Source organism: Cololabis saira, chromosome 18 (assembly GCF_033807715.1).
Source record: "Cololabis saira isolate AMF1-May2022 chromosome 18, fColSai1.1, whole genome shotgun sequence".
Taxonomy (NCBI): domain Eukaryota; kingdom Metazoa; phylum Chordata; class Actinopteri; order Beloniformes; family Belonidae; genus Cololabis; species Cololabis saira.
This window is the reverse complement of record NC_084604.1, coordinates 10,631,045-10,643,679: the sequence shown is the minus strand read 5'-3', so window position 1 is coordinate 10,643,679 and position 12,635 is coordinate 10,631,045. Positions and strand designations below refer to the sequence as shown.

Below are 12,635 nucleotides of genomic sequence, written 5' to 3'. Positions count from 1 at the left end.
CCCACTACCACTTCACCCTCAAAATGAAGCCACAAGCGGTAGGGCCCTTGTAATAGATTGGGACACCACTTGCTACGTCACTGCGTGGTTTACGTTCGGGTACGTAAGCGACTGCGTAGTTACGTTTGCACATACGTCACACCATATCAGGAAGCCCAGAGCTAAAAGCTGTTTTAATTTCAGCTGTAGCGCTGTTAATATGCCACTTTATTAAAGTTTAATATTTTTTCAGGGGTAAAAGTAACCGTTAAGATCCCCAACCTGGGCTCAGTTTATCCAAATAATGCCTGGTAAGAAATTTGCTCCGATGTTTTCAGGGATGAGAAGAGCTGCCGGTGATTTATGGTTCCGCGTTAAATCCACGCAGAGCCTACGGCGTAGTACGGTGCGCCTCGCCGCGTAACCTACGCCATAGGCTCTGCGTTGGTGTAACACGGAACCATAAATCAGCCATTATTCTGGCGAGATCTGAAGATACAACACAACAACGGGCAAGCGAGTGATTATATACATTCACTGAGTGAATATTATGAAAGTAAATTATATATTTCTCACTATACCATGCATAGTCCCGGGTTATTGTACCATCTAGTCCTTTCATCGAAACTTAGTGAATATTATGAAAGTAAATTATATATTTCTTGCTAGAAATGTAATCAAAATGCATTTTTATGCAGAAACTAACTCAAAATATTGATTTTATTCACTAAAAATGAAAAATGTCCGCTATGTTTTTTTGTTTGATTCAGTCTGCAAATGATGACGTAAAGCATTCTGGGAAATTTTCTCTGGCCCTCGGTCGGCTAGTCAGCATCTGAAATCCCTCGCTCTGAAGGGCTAGATTCATACACACTAGCCCTACATGCAAAGAGCAATTGGGACACCACTACCCTTATGGGAATGCGCAAAATTTAGGGGTAGGGCTTACAAGTAGGGCTAGGGGGTGTATTGGGACTGGCCCTTAGTACACAGCTAAAACAATAAAGGAGTGGCTTCGGGACAACTCTGGGACCATTCCTGACTGGCCCGGCCAGAGCCCTGACCTAAACCCAACTGAGCATCTCTGGGGAGATTTGAAAATGACTGTTCACCAACTTTCACCGTCCAACCCGACAGAACTGGAGAGGAGGGTACTCAAAAGGGGGCTTCTACTCGGTTTTTTTTCTGTCCAGATGGGGTGCTGAGCATACATTAATGAGAAATAAAAATGAACTTTTTTTAGCAATGGCTGCAATGAAACAAAGAGAAAATATTTAAAGGGGTCTGAATACTTTCCACTGTGTATACATATATATATATATATATATATATATATATATATATATATACACAATTTAATTTCTCAATTTAGTTTCTCACGTCCTTTGACAGCTCTTTGGTCTTGGCCATAGTGGAGTTTGGAGTGTGACTGTTTGAGGTTGTGGACCGGTGTCTTTTATACTGATAACCAGTTAAAACAGGTGTCTTTTATACTGATAACGAGGTTAAAGGTGAGGTGCCATTAATACAGGTAACGAGTGGAGGACAGAGGAACCTCTTTAAGAAGAAGTTACAGGTCTGTGAAAGACAGAAATCTTGCTTTTTAGTAGGTAACCAAATACTTATTTTACAGAGGCATTTACCAATGAATTCAGTAAAAATCCTACAATGTGATTTCCTGGATTATTTCCCCCCATTCTGTCTCTCATAGTTGAAGTAGAAAGAAGAAAGAAGAAATTACAGGCCTCTCTCATCTTTTTAAGTGAGAGAACTTGCACAATTGGTGGCTGACTAAATACTTTTTTGCCACTGTATATATATATATATTTATATATGTAGGTATGTATGCATAATGTCATTATTACCTCATAAGGAAATGCATAAAAAGCACTATGCAGAGGAAGAACATGGACAAGCCACAGCCAACTTGAGTGATGATGGTGAGTTTCCTCAGGTCCGAACTAGAAATGGTTTGATTCAGAGGTGTCTGCAAAAAACAATAAGCAGAAGAAAATAATATTTTTAAGCACTTTGTTGTTGTTAGTTAGGCTATGTACTGAAGTGAAAGTGCAAGGGTTACAGCTTGGTATACAGTCAAATTATCATGAAAAAAAGATGGGAGCAAAACCTCACCATTAAGATCGCAAAGAATGTCAAATGTGAACATTCGCATATAATGTCTGAGTTCTCCCTTTTGGTTTCACAGCCTTCATCGGTCCAGTTTGGTTTGCCTCCTGTACGACAAAAAAACCAAACATTGTTGACGTCATCAGTAAGTAGTTTAATCATCCAGAAATGACCTTTTGTTATTCTCCTGAAACTGGACTTGAAATTAAATGAAATAATAAACAATATATATTTTTATAGAAATAATTGCACCCCGGGTGCTGGAAAATCTTTAGCCCACTGCTCCTAGTTTTACTAGTGATGGCTTAAAAGCAGAAGTTATATTTCAGTGTGTGTTTGCAAAGATGTATACTGACAAATAAAGATTACTAAAAAAAAAAAAAGTTCTGTCAATATAAAGCATACAACATCTTGTCTGGAGCCTCTTTTGATCACACCAGTTATTAAGAGTTTTCCCATTTCCCAGTCAGTGTGCTCAGTGCAACACAGTATGAGATATTATGCCCAGTGATTGTTATTGAAAACGCGTCTCATCACAGCTTTAAGCAAGCATATAGCATGTGATGACTCTCAGTTTTGTATCATCACAGTCATCCATCAGTTTTAAGAGTCAGGCTAACTAGGTATTTTTAGTGTGTATGTTCTTTCAAGGGCTGCACTCAGCTTGAAGTTCTTCACCGCTCCTCAGTAAACATGTCTGCCAGCAGAGAGCGGATTTTGAGTTTTCCTTCTGTTGTCAAGTGACTAAGATATGAATAAGTGATATGAATACAGTTCAAGTAATATTAATTTATCTAAGCTAAAGTGGCTAACTGTGATGGACATGAGGTGGCCGTGTTCCAGCTGATTTCCTGGGCCAGCTTGTTCCATCCATTTGCAACTTGGTACAAAATGAGGAAAAAGAGACCTCGAAGGCCCTCCAGAAAACGTTGGGTGACATCACTGGGGATTTTCCCGTTCTTTTTTTATTAGCGTAGTGTAGTGTTTATTCAGTGTTGTGATGTGACAGTCACTTTGGTGGTTCACTCTGCCCTTTCTGCAGGGTGTGACCACCATTGAAGTTCTGCGTCTGATGCCAGTTTGATGGCTGCTCTATGTATCTAGTAAAGGGAGAGATTAATTACGTTCATAACTTCACACCTGAGTTCCTTGCAGAGCAACTAGGCTCAGTGAGGAGCAGCTATCGAACCGAGACATTAATGTGAAGACAGATGTACTCACGTGCAGGTGGGGCTTCCTGCATGATATAACAGATCATCTGCCTAAAGCTGTAAATAGAGTCGTCAGTCAAGAGTTGGATGTCCAAAACTATAGGCAGTTGTCCGTTAGAGAAGCTCCAGGATAAAACCTAGGGGCTGGAACTATAACCAGGTCGTCCTCTTGTTGGTCCTTTTGACCACGGTGCCTCTATAACAGTGATGAACCTCTCAGCCCCAAACACGTGCTAGCACTAGAACGCCACTTTTACTGTTTGGTTACAAAGGAGAAGGAAAACAAAGCGGAGCAACAAGATAAATGTGGAATGAGCTGCGGTGGTGGCTGCTTTTCTGTTTGCAGTATTTGCACACACTTCTAAGCTGGTGATGAATGAGAAGAGAAGACTCTAACTCCAAGGAAACATCGAGACACCGGAACACTGTGCAAACGCCTCTACGGTCACAGCCCCGTAGAAGCAACCTAAACCCCCGTAATGAAAAGCAACTTTACATTTGTCGTGCCTCATTTCTACCACTCAGACAATGGACATTATAAACATTTCATTTCATTTCAAAGACGGCCTTTGTCTTTTTTCGTGATCTGTTTAGTTTTGCTTCCTTGTTTCTGCATCACGGTTTCCCTTATTTGACAGTTCATTTGGATTTATGTTCGCACTTTTGGACCAGTATCTGCAGCAATTGTTTTAAACATTTGTTTATCGATGTAGTGTCAAATATTGTGGACATTTTCGAGCTGTATACTGACAAGCATGTTGAAAGACACAATTGTAAAGCAGCAGATGTTTGTAGTTCCTGTTTCTCTATGTTCCCTCCCTCTGTTTGGCATTTTGAGTGAAATAATTCCAGTGAAAATGTGTGCCCCGAGCAGAAGTCATTTGGTTGTATTTAGAGATACTAAAAGATGCAGGAGGGCTAATCTGAGTGACAGAGTGGCACAGTTGAAGACTCGTCTTCGTTAACGTTCCTTACAAGCCCCAAAACTGTGACAATACCAGGATAATCAGAAAGGTTTTACCTTCACCATTCCATGAATAACATGTTGCGTTTCCCTCCTGTAAGGAGAACGGAGCTGAAATGAATATCCGCCGTTCAACAGTGGACAGACATTTTAATAAACAAATAACAAGTTAGTTTGGTTGTTGTTTTTTTTTAACTCACCTCAATGATGTTCCTGAAATTGATGTTTATTTTGTTAGTAAGGTTCTTGATAACGGCTCCCATCTCAACCCCTATAACCTCATTACCTAACGTGGTCCTGTTATACTCATCCTGAAATTAAACGTACAAAAAAGTTACATAATCACTTACAACAGAAAAGGTGTATCTAGGTTATTTAGGTGATTTAGGTTTAACCTTATAAGGCATTATCTATCATACTGTTTTTAATTCATGAATTTCTGTATCACTCAAAAATAAAATAAAATACATCTAACATACATGAAATAGGATTGTTTGTGTGTGTATCATTTCATATGTAAAGCAGTTAAGAGTTTTTCCATACCGGTGTCATGTTCAGAAATCGGACAACAGCTACAAACGGTGCCGTGATGTTTGCGCTTGCGTTCACAACCTTATCAAACGCTTCTTTTGACACCGAGACAGATCTTGAGAGCGAAGCCAAAATGTTGTCATCCTCTATAATCTGAAAGAAAAGAAAACACCTTTTCACAATTGCATGAACATTGTCACATTTAGAAAATGTAAATGAAACGCGACCCTCTTAAAATTTCACAACAGATCCAATGTTTTTATTTATCGTCATCTAATTTAATATACATCGCTTTTTGCATCTCAAGCCTAATACCTAGTAAGAGTAAGTTGTTTCCAAAAAATTTGGAGGGATTTGCATATCTCTCCTTCTACCAGTGCATAATATTTACCTAACAATTCAAGAAATCTGGGGGAATTCTAGTCTGTAATAGAGCAAAGCTGCAAGTCTAGGTGGACGTCCATGAGCTCTAACCCTTTCAAATGGTGGAACGGCCATTAATCAGTAGATATAAGCTTGTGGATGAAGGATTACGTTGGGAAACCTTTATCAATTACTGCAAAATGTTCCAGCTTTCACAAACAGCTCTGAAAACTGTACCAAGCAAAAAAAAGGGGCCTTATGTCAACTCTATTTGGAGGGATGCATCTGGTTTGAACTGTCCTTTATTCTTTGTTTTGTCTTTTTAGAACCAAAATAAAGAAAAAAAAAAGTCAGAAAATCAGTTGGGTTTTTTTCTTCTCAATTCTCAAAGCGACCACGGACAGGGGAAACAGACTAAGTCAAGCATCTTTCAGAGAGTAAATAGCAGATATGAACTAGTGTTTTGAGTTGTTGAGATAAATGCACAGTGTTTCTTTTTATCTGTCACCGACAAAAATCTTTGGCTATATGTCGATTATGATGATATGATGATGATGCCAATTGTTGATATTGATGAGGAGGAAAGAAGCTGCAGCAAGGAAGATGAAGGCAGACATCTATGATGTCCTCAAACACGCTGGGATGTTGCGAGACTAGACTTGTTAAGGCGCTCCAGCTTTTATACTGACTGTTTTTAGGTGTATGAATATCATAAACTGATGGATGGTTGAAGAATGGAAAAAGGAAAAAAAAAAAAAAGGAAAAATATTTTTTTTCCTTTTTCCGATTTGGATCAGAAGAAAAAACAAACAATACACCGATTGGATAGCTTGACTTTTTAGTTTTTGAATGTGTTCCAGGCCTGAAATGTAAAAAAAAAAAAAAAAAAAAAAAAGTTTTAAATGGACATCATCAAATGAAAAAAAACATTGAGTATTTCAGGTTCAGTGGAGTTTTGAGGTTTTGTCGTGCTCTTTGTAGCTTCTATGAACCCGCAGAAACAGCTTTTCATCTGTGGTTTTAATGTGATTAACTGCTGTAATTGGGTATTTCTAAGTTACATGGGGGCAAGGAATGAAAGGAAAGGCTAAATTTAAGGGGTCACACTTGTATCAAATAAAAATAGGCTTGCTTTTACTGACAGGCGGGATCAAGATTGTAGTGTTACAGTTATTGAAAGAAGAATTATTGTAACTACATAAACTCATTATTAAAAACGCTCCAGATTTTTAGTTGAAACAGAATGTTTACGATGGTGAAATAAAGGTAATGTACTCACTTGAAAGGGATCATCTGATGACTCATAAGCAAAATCCACTTTTTTCATATCCGACGTTTCACTCTGTCTCACTAAGATTCCTTTGGCTTCTCCCACAGACAACGACGCTGAGGTCCCGTTCATTGTGGAAACTAAATTGCTCATTTTTCCCATTAGATCACTGTTGACAGATTGAGAATATTAAGATCACACAGACAGGAGACAAATGCTACATGGTTATTTCTTCTGAGGGGTCACATCCTATTTACCAAATGAAGGGAATATTCTTGATCATATTGGCCACATCATCACTGTAAACTGGAGAGAGTAAAGGAAAAGGTAGACGCTCAAGAACTTCCAAAACTCAGTTTATGCCTATAATTCACCCACAGGCTGAACTATATGAGTTCCTGGTTTTATTTAGTCTGTAGCATCAGTGCTATGTACTAGGTAACAAACATGAAAGTTCGCCATTAGTTATGCCGGCCTTCAAACAAAAAAGACCACCGCCCTAATTATGCATACATTTTTTGCTTTATATATTCTATTATTATTAAAAAAAACCCTCTGTCCAGATGCCATAGGTGTAAAAATGTAGCTATGGAGATTTGAATATTTTTTTGAACCAGGCTGTAAATATGTTTATCTCTACAGCAAAGTTAGACAAGGAGGTCGGTGGAAATTGGCCCAGAAGTTCTGGCACTTGGACCGTGCCCATCTGTTGTAGCCGGTTGCAGTCAAAGACCAACCTCAGACTGTAAAAAACAAATGGACGAAGCATTAGGTCACATGACCCATTGGCTTCTCAAGAGCAGATTTGAAGCTCATTTTTCTTTGTACAGGGCACAGCCATGTTGCTCTGCTTTACAGCCAACTATATCGTTCAACACGTTCTCACTGGTGAAATCCACAATCACCGTCTCATATAGCTGTTGCTGGGTTAGTACAAACGGCTGGGTGCTTTGCTAAACTGCAAACACATGGTTGAGGCTCATGCGGAACGAAGAGCTGTTGCTCTTCCTCCACTGGCCAGTAGAGGCTGGCTCCAAAAGCGAGTCAGTGTCCATTCACCCCCATGTTAAAATGTCCAACTTTCGAGCAGAAAGAAACATATTTTCAGCGTGGATCACAAAAAACATTTTGATCTCAATTGTTTCGATTACACACCCATTTCACAACACTGAGGGAAATACATTTTTTTGCACCACGGCAGGAGAATGTATCTACGCAATACGTGTATTTCTAATATGACTGATTTACAGTGAGTATCACTTCTTCTTCCGTCATGTGCGCTGTCCTGTTCCATCAGATTATAATAGTATCGGTACGCTATTTTATGAGAAGTGGCAAATTCATGCTTTCACGCAGATACACAAAACCACTTTTCTATGTCCACGAGGCTACGCAAAGTCAATTTGACCAAAAGTTAGCTTGACTACATTCACATGCAGGTATGGAGAATGAGCACTGCTGTTTTAAGGAGATCTAGCTCAACCCTCCACTTTATAATTTCTTAATAAGCAATTTGGATGTGATGCAACATTCGTGCACAAGTGTAGGATTTTAATGGTGCATGCTTTCCATCAACCAAACAAAATTGGGATTTAAAACATGTGGTATGATGGGAAGATCAAACTCTGCATCACAGTACAGATGGGTGCAAAAACCATGAATTTGCTTCAAAGAGAGAACAGAGTATGAAAAGCATTGATTCAGAGGATTCACTGAGAAGATCTTACACAGCTGCGGTTGCATCTGTTTTTCCTTCTTCAAAGTTAGCGGTGGAATTCATCTCAAGTGTTATTTCTTCATCGGGGACCTTTATTGGATTGTTACAGTTGCTGCATTTTGGTTCTTTCACGTCCAGCAGGTATTTGTCATTGAAACCCACTGTAAAAGAGAGGGACATTTAGATCATTTTAAGCACAGTATTTCCCCTTTTGGCGGTTTATTAACTCACATTTACCCATATCCTATTAATCGCCTTTACAAGCGAGCCCGTCCTTTACTTCAACCCCGTCTCACAGTAAAACACTGCATATGCACAAATTCAAAACCCTAGGTTAGGTTTGGGAACATTTATTCTTTAAAGGGAACTTGTGTGAGTCGTCATGTTTTTGTGCAACTTAACTAAGTTGATTCCAATGTCCCAAACTCTGAGTGAAGGGAGGTGCAATCAGCACATAAAACAAAAGCAAGTTAAAAAAAAAAGGACGAAAAAAATCTGAAAGAAAACTTTAGAGGCAGATCATGTACAGTATGTGTATTTCACTTACTAAAGGGTGGCTTACCTAGGTCACGGCACATGTCTTCATCATAGTCTGATTTGCATATCTCTGGTTTCACGGGGTTAACAATGCAGGTTTGTGCACCAGAAGCTGTCACAGTTTCAAACAAAGGCAAAGATGTAAGACAGAACACAATTAATGCAAAGAAAAGAAACTAAAAATCTTAAAATATGCTATATAATAGTTTTTGAAAGAAAATTGGTGAACTGAACAATGAAAGAGCTGTTTTCTTGCAATTTGATAATTATGTTAAATAACGTTTAAACATTTAAATGGGAGCATTATAATCTTAGTAGCTATTTCCAATACTTTTGTCCTATAGTCCAGACTGAAATCGTATTAGCATACCTTCAGAGGAAATCTTACAAAAACATATACTGTATACAGCTTTCACGTCTGTCTCATTGACGCACACTTTTCTGAGCAGCAACACACAAATAAGATTTTAGGTTGTGAACTGAAAAATGACTGAAAGTACATTTTTCTGTTTCCACCTGGAGTGGATTTGCTGCAGTTTTGATTCAGAAGCTGGACAGAGATGCTCTTTGACAAATGATCTTTTATGATATCAAATATATCAAATTCCACTACTTGGGACAAGGATTTCCAAGGTTATAATGTTTATTTTAAAAATAAATAAATACATAAAAAGAAAATTCAAACTTGCTCTAAATTCTGTTACAATTTCATAAAATGTAATTTTGCAAATTGAAAACTGAAAATTGAACTCACATATAGTGTCATCACTCAACATTAACAACATTAGACACAAACATAAAGTAGCAACTGATGAAATCTAAATCTATATATTTAATTGAGTCTGTTTTCTGTGATTTGGTAATTTAGTCTGTTTTGAAGTTCCAACAATCCTAGGACTATTATTAGACAGTAATAAGTGTAAGCTCAAATGAACTGAATCAAACCAGTTTCGAGCGAGAATGGAATATGTGTATGCAGAAAAATTACAATTCATTTTAGCAATGTCAAAATAAACTGCTATCTTAAGCCTCTGACTTGTCTTTCTTTTCGTTGTTATTATTCAGAACTGTTTGGCTCACATACAGTATAAGAAATCATTTGCACTATAAATGGTATCATTATAATCTTAGGGGATATTTCCAACATTTTTTTTCCAGCTCCGACTGAGAAAAGTATCAATTTACCTTGACAGGAGGCGTTGATACAATCTGTTTGCAAAATACAAAAACAGTATAATTTTACATCCGTCTCACTAACACACACTTTCCTTCTTATCTTTGCAGAAAAAAGCAAATGAGATTTTATTATATGAACTGAAAAATTACTGAAAGAACATTTTCCTGTTTTTACCTTTTATGGATTGACTGCAGTTTTGACTCAGTATCGGTAGAGGCTTGGACTTTAACTCAGTATCATTTTGGACGGAAGTTCTCACAGATTCCAGTTCTTTAGACAAGAAGTCCCAAGTTGCTAATGTTTATTTAAAGAAAGAAGGAAAGAAAAAGAAAATTCAAATTTACTGTAAATTATGTTGCAAATTTCATAAAATGTAATTTTACAAACTGAAAACTGGAAATTAAACTCTCGTGTAGTTTCACCTCTCTGCAGACATTTTTCCCAAAGATATTTTACTTTAGGTATCAAACCTGGGACTTCAGACAGTTAACAACATTAGACACAAACAAAAAGTAGCAACTGATGACATCTAAATCTATATGTTTAATTGATGTCTGTTTCCTGTGATTTGGTCAGTTAGTCTGTGTTGAAGGACCAACAATCCTAGGACTATTATTAGACAGTAATGAGTGTAAGCTCAAATGAACTGAATCAAACCAGTTTCGAGCAAGAATGGAATATGTGTTTGCAGAAAAATTACAATTCATTTTAGCAATGTCAAAATAAACTGCTATCTTAAGCCTCTGACTTGTCTTTCTTTTAGTTGTTATTATTCAGAACTATTTGGCTCACATTCAGTATAAGAAATCATTTGCACTATAAATGGTATCATTATAATCTTAGGGGCTATTTCCAACATTTTTTTTCCAGCTCCGACTGAGAAAAGTATAAATTTACCTTGACAGGGGGCGTTGATACGATCTGTTTGCAAAATACAAAAACAGTATCATTTTATATCTGTCTCACTAACACACACTTTCCTTCTTATCTTTGCAGAAACAAGCAAATGAGATTTTATGTTATGAACTGAAAAATTACTGAAAGTACACTACAAGAATGGAATATGTGTTTGCAGAAAAATTACAATTAATTTTAGCAATGTCAAAATAAACTGCTATCTTGAGCCTCTGACTTGTCTTTCTTTTTGTTATTATTCAGAACTGTTTGGCTCACGTATGAGAAATAATTTGCACTATAAATGATCTTTTTGCAAAATACAAAAACAGTATAATTTTACATCCGTCTCACTAACACACACTTTCCTTCTTATCTTTGCAGAAAAAAGCTAACCAGATTTTAGGTTGTATACTGAAAAATTGCTGAAAGTAAATTGCTCTGTTTTCACCTGGAATGCATTGGCTGCAGTTCTGAGTCAGGAAGTATATAGAAACCTCCTTTGACTTGAGAACTTTTGGGATGAAGAGTTTCCCTTCTTTCCCCACTTGAGCCCACATTTTCCACAACTTTTCTGTTAATTATCGGAAACAGAGAAAAGAAAAGAAAATGTACATTTTCCAAAAATTAAATTTCATTAAATGTCATATTTTGCAAGTTTAAGACGTACGTTGAACTCACTTTGCTTCGTGTCGTTTTTCTGCAGAAATATAAAGCAGGTAATTTCTGCTTTACAATTCTCCCCGAACACTTAAAAATGCAACAATAGAGTCAGAAACAAAAAGCGACAACTGATGAAATCTAGATCTAAAAGTTTAATACATACAAAAGTTTAATATTTAACTTGATTATTATTGTGTTTATAGCAACAATCCTGGGACTATTATTACACAGTTAATGAGTTTTAGCTTTTGTTAGGAATCAAAATGACTACAGTTGATTGATTTGAGCAAAATCAATATAAATTGTTATCATTTATGCCTCTGTTTTGTTTTTTCATTTTTACAGTGATGAAATTGAAAAAGAAAGAGACACCATGCAAAGGTTTAAGCAAGGATCTGAGCTTTCACAAACCTAATTAGCTTGCTTTTGTTGCGACACCTTCACCCTTTTGTGTAGATACGTTTTAAAGTTTTCTTTATGCAACACAGCCACTCTGAAATAAATAATAGGACCCACAAACCAGCAGAAGTCTATGAAAAGCAAGGTTCTTTGTCATTTATCATGAGATAAAGAAGCAGCAGTCGGGAAGAGCAGGAGGTCAAATTGAATTTTGGAAAGTTGAAAACCTGTAAACTATAAAAGTCAAAAGGAAAGACTCATTGGCCATCAGTTTTCGGTTCTCTGGATGAGGAAATATGTCCAGGGTGGTTTTGAATTAGGCTAATACATATGTACATATATTTAATGTACATTTTCTAGACTGTCACAACTGGAGAAAACACAGTGCATGTATTTTAAAATACATTTGACTCACATTTTGAGTCCTTTCTGTAGATGCCGTAGAAATTATCTTCAAGGAAAACAACGGTGTCTCCCTTGTAACAATCTCCGAGTTCCTGGTTACGTCTTAAATTCTTCCGTACCTCTGGCTCATTAGCTACTTTGGCAAAAACAAAATATCATTTTTACACACTTCACCTTGGAAACAGAATAACCAAAGTAGATACAAGAATGTTAACAACGTGTGAAATGGGATACTAGGATTTGTATAAAGCTTTAGTTTAAATAAATTACGCGTAGGCTACTTACAAACGGGGTTAATCCACAAAAAGGCCACAAACACAAACAGAATAATCCAGCGAATCATGTTGTTGTGATCGATTACAGTCAACATGCAGCTGACTAAAGTTAATTCTGGTCTG

General features: G+C 37.1%; 1 protein-coding gene across 2 annotated transcripts in view; it reads right to left on the bottom strand.

The window, feature by feature from the left end:
* Positions 1-12,635, bottom strand: part of LOC133418550 (adhesion G-protein coupled receptor G6-like) — a 25,550-nt gene extending 12,915 nt beyond the window's left edge. The window contains exons 1-15 of one of the 2 annotated variants that reach the window (XM_061707285.1): positions 12,523-12,635; positions 12,248-12,373; positions 11,452-11,520; positions 11,222-11,344; positions 10,774-10,797; positions 10,051-10,170; positions 9,885-9,908; positions 8,725-8,811; positions 8,173-8,323; positions 6,455-6,614; positions 4,825-4,965; positions 4,482-4,592; positions 4,339-4,375; positions 2,113-2,213; positions 1,845-1,966 (exon numbers count right to left, since the gene is read on the bottom strand). In XM_061707285.1, the coding sequence (XP_061563269.1) occupies positions 1,845-1,966; positions 2,113-2,213; positions 4,339-4,375; positions 4,482-4,592; positions 4,825-4,965; positions 6,455-6,614; positions 8,173-8,323; positions 8,725-8,811; positions 9,885-9,908; positions 10,051-10,170; positions 10,774-10,797; positions 11,222-11,344; positions 11,452-11,520; positions 12,248-12,373; positions 12,523-12,607 (1,481 nt within the window). In that variant the 5' untranslated portion in view covers positions 12,608-12,635. The remainder of the gene's footprint in view (positions 1-1,844; positions 1,967-2,112; positions 2,214-4,338; positions 4,376-4,481; positions 4,593-4,824; positions 4,966-6,454; positions 6,615-8,172; positions 8,324-8,724; positions 8,812-9,884; positions 9,909-10,050; positions 10,171-10,773; positions 10,798-11,221; positions 11,345-11,451; positions 11,521-12,247; positions 12,374-12,522) is intronic. The other variant, XM_061707286.1, reaches the window with a different exon arrangement.